This window comes from Apium graveolens, chromosome 7 (genome assembly GCF_009905375.1).
Source record: "Apium graveolens cultivar Ventura chromosome 7, ASM990537v1, whole genome shotgun sequence".
Classification (NCBI taxonomy): Eukaryota; Viridiplantae; Streptophyta; class Magnoliopsida; order Apiales; family Apiaceae; genus Apium; species Apium graveolens.
Genome location: NC_133653.1, coordinates 138396530 through 138406496, shown reverse-complemented (window position 1 = coordinate 138406496; position 9967 = coordinate 138396530). Strand labels below are relative to the sequence as shown.

At 41.2% G+C, this 9967-nt stretch overlaps 1 protein-coding gene across 1 annotated transcript; it reads right to left on the bottom strand.

Moving 5' to 3' along the window:
• Window positions 1–4857: 4857 nt before the first annotated feature.
• On the bottom strand, window positions 4858–5438 carry LOC141674058 (uncharacterized). Its single transcript, XM_074480785.1, has 2 exons — window positions 5268–5438; window positions 4858–5154 (listed from the first exon to the last, which is right to left on the bottom strand). The coding sequence occupies exons 1-2, from the start codon at window positions 5436–5438 to the stop codon at window positions 4858–4860; spliced, it is 468 nt and encodes a 155-aa protein (XP_074336886.1).
• Between the last annotated feature and the right edge of the window lie 4529 nt (window positions 5439–9967).

The following is a 9967-nucleotide window of genomic DNA, read 5'->3' as shown; positions in this document are numbered from 1 at the left end:
AACTTTAAAGATTTGGAAGTTATACCTTCTTGAGCACTAGGAGGGTTAGTACTAAGATTATTAGGGATTGGTTTGCTTGAAAAACACTTAGAAGGGCTAGATCCTTAAGAAACAAAACCAAGAAACCATGTTAGTCAAAAAAGTCCATAAAGTTCTTGAACTTCAAGAATTTTTTTCTCACAAACCATTAAGAATTTGGTCATGAAATCATAGAGATAACTTTACTAGGATGTAAGGAAGCTTTGTGAATTTTTATAGAATTTTTAATAGAGGGAAGGATGGAGAAGTGAAGTGAAGAAGAGGGTTCTTCCTCCTTTTCTGCATGCACAACCGAGAGCAAGAGAGAGGTGGGGGGGGGGGTTGGCTTGATTTTTGTTAAAGTGTGGGAGTGTATAAGATGGATTTGATAGTGTGTATATATGGGCATAATAATCAGCAAAAGAAATGTCTTGGTTGACAATTTAGATGAGTAGAAATGAGGAGGTATGGCCTTGTACTTCCTTGTCTCCCCATTACTATTCATTTAATATTCACTTACTATTCCACTAACCATTCTAGTTAGCTTCTAGTTCTCTAGTTACATCTCCTAACCACTAGTAGCTTGGTTTTGCATGACCAACTTGCATGGAATTAATTTCTCATTCGATTATTTATCGTACACGCGATTGTCATTCCTTCCCGATAGTTTAATCATATAACATTTCGTTTCGTAGTGAATTCTTTTATCGCTTATAATCCTTTAACCAATTCTATTCCTTTCTCTTGATCATAGAAATACCTTGATATAATGTTTATTCCACATAGTATTCCCAGTTCTACGCCATTCCTTACGGATATGAAAACACGTAGTATAATCGTGAATCTTCGAATTCCGACGGCTTTTACATTCACTTATTTTCCTCGATAAACAAGAATATAATCTCAGATTTCCAAAATTCCACTATTCATATTTGTGATGAACTCCATACGTATTACATAACTAGTTTCAGTTACTATTCACTGAAGTTTTAAAATATTACAAAAATCAGGGTTCTTACAGTCTCCCCCCTTAAAAGGATTCCGTCCCGAAATCAATCCACAAATAGACGGGGGTACTTTTCTTGCATGTGACTCTCTAATTTCCAAGTCGACTCCTCGACATTGTGATGCCTCCATAAGACTCTGACTAGATTGACACTCTTGTTCCGGAGTACTTGCTCTTTTCGGTCAATGATTTCGACTGGCTGCTCAACATATGACAGATCTGGTTGAAGGTCTACTTGCTCATGCTCCACTATATGTTTGGCATCCGCATTATATTTCCTCAACATTGATACATGAAAAACATTATGAACCTGCTGAAGATTTAGAGGTAAAGCTAACTTGTATGCCATGGGTCCTATCCGTCTTAGAATCTCGAAAGGTCCAATATAACGGGGGCTCAGCTTCCCCTTCTTCCCAAATCTCATCAATTCTTTCCATGGTGACACTTTCAGAAATACCTGGTCACCCACTTCATACTCTCTGTCCTTCCGTGCCAGATCGGCGTATTTACGCTGTTGGTCTTGGGATGCTGCTAGGCGTCCTCTGACTAATTAAACTATGTCCCTTGTCCTTTGCACCAAGTCGGGACCTAGTAACTTTCTCTCACCAACTTCATCCCAATACAAGGGCGAACGGCACCTTCGGCCATACAACGCCTCGTATGGGGGCATTCCGATACTCGCATGATAACTGTTGTTGTAGGAGAACTCTATCAAAGACAGGTGTTCATCCCAAGAACCCTTAAAATCAATTACACACATTCTCAGCATGTCTTTCAATGTCTGAATGGTTCGCTCACTTTGTCCATCCGTTTGCGGATGGTAAGCAGTGCTCATGTTTAGTTTGGTTCCTAGGCATTCCTAAAAGCTCCTCCAAAATTTGGAGCTGAATCGGGGGTCTCGGTCAGATACGATAGCTACTGGCACTCCATGTCTTACCACAATTTCCTTAATGTATAGCTCCGCTAATCTATCCACTGTGTAGGTTTCCTTGATTGGAAGAAAGTGCGCTGACTTGGTTAGTCGGTCTACAATTACCCATATTGCATCACGATTAGTCTTAGTTCGGGGTAATTCTACCACAAAATCCATAGCTATCTGCTCCCATTTCCACATCGGAATTTCTAAGGGTTGCAAGAGTCCGCTTGGTCGCTGGTGTTCTGCCTTTACTTTCTGATAGGTCATACACTTACTGACCCACTCCGCTACATCCTTCTTCATGTTAGGCCACCAATAGTACTCCTTCAAATCTTGGTACATTTTGGTGCTCCCTGGGTGGACCATATATCTAGAGCTGTGTTCTTCACGTAAAATTTCATGGTTTAATTCTTGGACGTTAGGGACCCATATCCTGTAGGCATGCCTCCTAATTCCCTTCTCATCTGGTTCACACTTGGCCTCCTCTCCGCTTACCAGTTCCTTGTTCTCCCTCAACACTATTTCTTAGCATCGCCTAATCTTTTCCAGTAGCTCCGGTTGCATAACCATCTCATACAAGCCTTCGGTCCCTGGCTCAGCGACCTTGACCTCAATCTCTAACCTTTTGAATTCACTGATCAAATCCTCTGACGTGGTGATCCTTTCCAACCTTTCCTTACGACTAAGGGCATCGGCCACCACATTGGCCTTCCCCGGGTGATAAAGAATTTCGCAGTCATAGTCCTTAATCAATTCTAACCACCTTCTCTGCCTTATGTTTAGCTCCTTCTGGGTGAAGATATATTTAAGATTCTTGTGGTCAGTATAAATCTCACACTTTTCTCCGTATTGGTAATGACTCCACATCTTAAGGGCAAACACTATGGCGTCTAATTCTAAGTCATGGGTGGGGTACCTCACTTCATATTCCTTTAATTGCCTGGATGCATAGGCAATCACCTTACCGTGCTGCATCAGCACACATCCCAACCCCTTATGGGACGCATCACTATAAATCACAAAGTTCCCTTTTTCGTCTGGTAGGGCCAACACTGGGGCCGATACCAACCTTTTCTTCAATTCTTGGAAACTCTCCTCACATTTCTCTTTCCAAACAAACTTTTCTGTTTTTCGAGTAAGTCTAGTCAACGGGCCTGCTATCTTGGCGAAATCCTTTACAAACCTTCGATAATATCCGGTCAGTCCAATAAAGCTTCTTACCTCAGTGGGCGTGGTTGGTTGTTCCCAATTAGCGACAGCTTCTATCTTTGCAGGGTCTACGAGAATTCCTCCTTACTAATCACATGACCCAAAAACTGGACTTCTTTCAACCAAAATTCACACTTTTAGAATTTGGCATACAATTTTTCTTTCCGTAAGATTTTCAATACTATCATGAGGTGTTCTGCATGTTCCTCCTCCGATCTAGAGTAAATTAGAATATCATCGATGAAGACTATCACGCATTCGTCCAGATACTTCTTAAAGACTCTGTTCATCAGATCCATGAAAGTCGCGGGCGCGTTAGTCAAACCAAATGACATAACTAGGAACTCATAATGTTTGTACCTAGTGCGAAATGCAGTCTTAGGTATATCTTCCGGTTTGATCTTAAGTTGGTGATAACCTGTCCTAAGGTCAATCTTGGAAAAATACGTTGCATCCTTTAGTTGGTCAAAGAGGTCATCTATTCTTGGCAATGGGTACTTGTTTTTAATGGTCAGCTTGTTCAGCTCTCGATAATCGATGCACAGTCTCATGCTGCCGTCCTTCTTCTTCACAAATAACACGGGTGCACCCCACGGGGACACGCTCGGTCTAATCATTCCTTTATCCAATAGATCTTGCAGTTGATCAGCCAACTCTTTCATTTCGACGGGGGCCAAACGATACGGGGCCTTTGATACTGGTGCCATGCCGGGAGCTAAATCAATGGAAAATTCTATCTCCCGATCCGGGGGTAGTCTGGGAAGATCCTTGGGAAATACATCCTCAAACTCATTAACTACAGGTATGGTGTGGATCTCAGGGGTTTCTCATTTGGTATCCACCACGTGAGCCAAGTAGGCTTCACATCCTTGCCTTAAAAGTCTCTTGGTCTGCACCATAGTTAGAAATTTCTTGGTTTGCCGTTGCCCCTTAATTATTATACTCTTACCGCTAGGTGTTTTCAATTTTACTTTCTTCCCCTCGCAATCAATCTGGGCATGGTTTCCAGATAGCCAATCCATTCCTAATATCACATCAAACTCCCCTAATCGAAGGGAATTAAATCTACTGGGTATCTTACTCCACCTAATTCTAGGTTGCAGTTAGCATAAACCTGATTTACAGGGATAATCTTTTGATTAGCTATTTCCACTTGCAAATATTCTTTCAAAGGTCCCATTTTTAAGTTCATTTTTTCAGCAAATTCCTTAGATACGAAAGATTTAGTAGCTCCAGAAACAAATAGCACATTGGCGGGATTGGAGTTTAGGAGGAACGCATCTGCTATAATATTGGTGTTCCTTACGGCATCTTTCACCGTCATATTAAAGGTCCTGGCAGTCGGCACTCTGTTAGATGCAGCTACACTACCCCTCGAGCTAGCTAGGGCTGCCGCAGGGCAGTCCTTCTTTATGTGTCCTGTCTTTCCGCACTGAAAACACTTAGCCGCTTCCTGGTTACAAGCTGTGGCATAGTGCCCTACCTTACCACATTTAAAGCATGTCACCGGTTTCTGCATATATTGCCCAAAATGCCTCTTACCACAGCTCTTGCATTCTGGCAGAGGAGGTCGTGGTTGGCTATGATAAGACATTCCCATTTGGTTCCCGCTCCAGGCCACACTCACGCTCCCTGATCCTCCGAATCCTGTAATGCGGTTGGGTTGGGAGGTCGTCCCCCTGACAAACTTATTAGGGAAGCTCTCCCCTCACACACTCCTGCTTCGACCATCAAACTTTCGTTTCTTAGTTTGCTTCATTTTCTGGCTCATTTTACTCCCTGCTTCAGCTATTGTGGCCTTCTGCACTAGGGTGGCATAGTCAGTTATCTCCAGAATTGCCAGCTTGTTCTGAATCCACTGCTTCAATCCCTGTTGAAATCTCTCAGCCTTTTGCTCTTTGGTGCCCACCAGCTGTGGCACAAACCTTGACAATTCTGTGAACTTAGCTTCATATTCCGCTACGCTCATATTATCTTGTTTCAGCTCTTGGAACTTTTGCTGCATCTGTATCTCCATAAACTTCGGGACATACTTCTTTAAAAACAACTCAGTGAATCTTTCCCAAGTAACAATCCCTCAGGGCTCCATATTTTTCTTGGCTTCCCACCAATAGTAGCCTCACCCTTTAAGAGATAAGTGGCAAAATTAGTCATGTGGGCTTCCTCAGTGCCAATTCGCTCAAAGGTCTTTTCTACCTCTTTCAGCCAAGCCCTGGCCTGAACTGGGTCAGCAACACTGTGAAACTCTGGGGGTTTGACTGACTTGAAAGATTTAAACGCATTAGCCATGGCCTGCTGGGGTTGTTGGGGTGGTCATTGCTGTTGCAGGTTTTGCCTCAGAAATTCTATAAACTGCTCCATAGGGTTTACTGGCACTTCCATCCCCTGGGTATCTTCAGCCTCTGACTCTTCATAGTCCTCATCATCATACTCATTTCGTTCTTCATTAATTTTTAATGGTGGGGTCTGTGCTCGATGCCCTTGTTCATTATTACTACCCTGGCCGCCAGATGCAGCCGGGCGAGTTCTTGTTACTATTCTCCTTGGCGGCATTTTCCTGTTACATAAACTTATTTAGTTTTTTTTCATTTGCCAATCCTCATGCTTCCTGATTTATTATGACAGTATAAAATTATGCAGGTATGAAAGAAGATTAAACCACAATCTAGAAATCGCAACTAATCAACACGATAATTATACATAATTTGGCCATATGCCAGGTCTGGGTACAACATACTGAATAATAAAAGTACAATCTGCCTTAATACAATAATCCTTAGCTGGTGGCACTATCAAACATAACAACCAAAACAACTATCACAAAACAACTAAGTACCACCGCTGAGGAACAACAACCAACTACTAACAGTGTCCACTAGCCATGAGCAAAATCACGAATCCACCTTATAGCGTGGACCACAACCCTGATAACCTCGCGCCTACTCACCAAGTCACGCTGTGGTGATAAGCGGTGAATCCTACCGATGGTCCTCTGCTCTATGCGGTGAATGGTCCTGCGCATGCGTCGGGCGCTGGGGTATCCTCGCCTGCCTCGGGCCTCTATCCTCATGTGCCGCTCGATGGAAAGCTGGTCCCTCAGCTCGACAATACGGGCCTCGGCCGCTGTCAGATCAGTAGCATAGCGACCTACCACCCAATCATGATCTGCTAGGGATATGACTGGTATGGGTGGTGGAAGTGGGGTATCTGCAGGAGTCGCTGCCACACCGTCAAGAATAGGGTCCATGCCATCGTCGGTCTCAATCCGTGCGGGACTAACTGGTACAGGGGGCGGGGTGGGTGTCCTCACTGGGGTGGCTGCCCCTAACTCCGCCTCTAACTCCTCAGTCAGTGCAGTGACTCTGGCCTGCAGAGCTATCATCCTATCCATCAAATCTGCTACTCCCGTCTCGTTCTCGAGCTCAGCGACTCGAGCCTGGGCTGCTGAGAGCCGATCTAACAAACGCTCTATCGACCTCTGATGCACATCCACCCTCATCATCTCTGGAGATAGAACCTCCGTGCTGCCGTATGGAATATCCTCAGGAGGGGCTATCTCAGTGTGGTCCTCCTCCGGGTCCTCCTCAGGGTCAGTCTCCGGGTACTCAAATACCTCTAAGCCCACAGTGGGGGCAGGGTCAGCTACCTCGGTCTCAGCTAAAAGGGCCTCATCATGCTCTCTCTCGTACGCCTCTACAGCCTCAGGGTCTAACACATCGGGTACCTACAAGTCATTTAACACACACATTACTATCCTTGGATACTTAAATCACCCCTAAGGGTTCTTAATGTCAGTGCTACCCTCGTAGCCCGACTACGAACTCTATGTGAGTTCTAGTTCATTGATTCAGTTGATTCACCTAACGTTTTTGAGACTTATAACCTAGGGCTCTGATACCATTTCTGTAACACCCCCAAATTCAAGGTCGGGAATTCGGGTTGTTACGATCACTTAATATCGTCTAATAAATAATTAATCCTCTTTTCACATCATTACTCGACCTTTTAACCAAACTCTCACACACAGGTTATATGCTCAGAAACATTACTAAATTAACGTTAAAGTATTTAAGTTATTACAGACCAAAGGAAATTATCTCAAAAGGGTGAACGCCGAGAACAACTCTACATGAGTCTGGCTCGGGTCACAAATAGTCTTGGTTCAAGTACTCAAAAGGAAACTATCTCTACTCATCTACCTGAGGTGGATGGCAGACGAACAGTCTACGGTAATCACGTGCGTCCCCTACCCGCTTGCGGGCAGTCGTCCTGGTTCGGGCCATGCTGGTAATCTGTTGTGATATGATGTTTATAAAAGCAAGAGTGAGCACTAACGCTCAGCAAGATATAGATATCCATTATATAAGTATGATCAAATAGGGAAAAACAACCATTTAGCATTGTATATACAAGGTTTCTAAAAGTTTATATGCTTGTCAATTTTATGATAAACTCAAGTTTAAATGTATCAGTTTAATCAGTTTATTCTCGTACTCATTTCATCTCAAAATCTCAATATGATGCTTGAACCAAGATTCTCAAATGGATGAGATATATATATACATCAACATCCTTATTTAAAACTCAGCCTTATCGGTCTTCTGCTGTAGGTTTCACAACAATTTATCCAAAGTGGAGGAAAGGGACTATTCTGGAATAAACCACGTACCGGTGATCAGCCGAATACAAAATTTTCTCTACTAGTAGAAGGAATACAAACCTAGTCGCCTTTGGGATTATCAATACATTACACGATAGTTGCCCATTTCCGTGCAAGTCCGAAAGTCACTGGTCACAGAGACCATATAACTGTATACTGCGCCACTCCACGCTTGGTCACTACCCGATACCTCTCTGTGCCGGGCAGGCCACATTCCAGTCCCAAAACAATAATATCATTTACATAAAATCTTTTATCGAAGGAATAGATCGTTCTGAGTTGACCTTTAAATAAGGTAACTTATTCATCACTTTTAATTCCATTGATCCTTGGGAGTTGTCGGAGTTTTGAGTTTAAAAATCATTTTCAAACCCTTAACTGTAGTAGAGTTTTACATATATTATTCACTTGTTTTTCATTCAGGGAGAAAGCAAAACCCTTATGCTTCTAGACTAAGTTCCCTAAGGTTTTGATAGGTTTCAGATGATTGATCTCTTCCGAGAATTTTGACTAATTTAGAAAGTATCCTTGTGAACTATGTCTATTTTTAAATGATTTTTGGAAGTACGGAGTATTAAATATTTACGGTCTCATAATATTTTTAAGAAGGGTTCAATGAATTGATAAAACCTTAAGTACTAAATGCTTCTCAATAAGGTTCAATGAATTGATAAAAATCTTAATTAAATACTTAAGACAGGATTTGACATCTTATAATTATCCTTCGAATGGTTACATACGTTTTAGATAGAGTGAATTGATTTAAAAACTTTTCAATTTCTCTTTAAGTATTTTCCGGATATTTTAGTAACTCTTTAGGTATTACTTATAAATAAATAAATAATAGGATGTCCCTTGAGTGAATATTCGATTGTCTCTTATAGTTATAAATCCAATCTCAATCGTTCGCTTAATAGGTATGTTACGCGAAAGTACTTTGTTTATTGAAATAGAAATCTCTCGCGTCCGGCTCATTCCAGAATTAAATCGATTTAAAATATCTCCGACTCCAACTATCTTGTATTATATTAAAATTTCGTTTCAATTTCTCATACTCGTATAAAACGAAGTTTGTTTTCGTAAACAATCGCATAATTTGAATGTATTGATATCACAGACAAGCATATATTTTCGAACTGTAAATCATGGCATCAATATCACAACAGTATGTATAGCATGGATAATTTGTGATATGGTCTCGTAAACTTGCCTCGAGTGCTAAGAGTGGTATGGTCTCGGGGCTTTTGTTGGCGATCTAAAATCAATAACCAACGATCTTAGTTAGTACGCAATTATCGATTCGCTCCACTAAAACATTTTTATAAAATCGAAAAATTAATATTTTCTTAAAATTTTTTTTGGACAGTCTTCCTTGCTGCATTATTTAATTATCATGATTTTTCCAAGATTCCGAAATCATTTTTTAGCATTTCAAAATCATCACGCAAGTGACCTATGTGCAGTTGGCTTTTCGTATGAGATCTCAACACTAAAACGGTCATAACTCCTAAACCGTAAATCCCCTCACGACGATCCACACATGTAAATAAACTATAAATCAAGATCTACCCAGCCAATGCCAGTGACTCACAAGTTTCAAATATTTACATGGCCGAATACACTGCAGAAGGAAGACCAAGTGTAATAGGCTCCACATTCCATTTCTATTACTTGTTCTTGACACAATCACTACTTATGACCAATACAACACTCTTTACTTCTCAAGATACACCCACATACAACTTATATACTTTATCTAGTATCACATACAAGCATCACAACTCAAAAACTCAAGTACTTAACAAGAATATGAGCAAAACAACCTCACTCATACACAAACTTTTGGATCTTGACACTACATCATAAATAACTCTTAAACCCACCCTTAAAACTTTAAAGAGTTGGAAGTTATACCTTCTTGAGCACTAGGAGGGTTAGTAATAAGATTATTAGGGCTTTGTTTGCTTGAAAAACACTTAGAAGGGGTAGATCCTTAAGAAACAAAACCAAGAAACCATGTTAGTCAAAATCGTCCATAAAGTTCTTGAACTTCAAGAATTGTTTTCTCACAAACCATTAATAATTTGGCCATGAAATCATAAACATACCTTTAATAGGATGTAAGGAAGCTTTGTGAATTTTTATAGAATTTTTAATA

Bases quoted from the DNA above. Each gene is read 5' to 3' on its own strand.
- LOC141674058 (XM_074480785.1), bottom strand. From the start codon at position 5,438: ATGGCTAATGCGTTTAAATCTTTCAAGTCAGTCAAACCCCCAGAGTTT. The intron at 5,155-5,267 runs GCTACTATTGGT...ATGGAGATACAG, and splicing joins CTTATCTCTTAAAGGGTGAG to ATGCAGCAAAAGTTCCAAGA.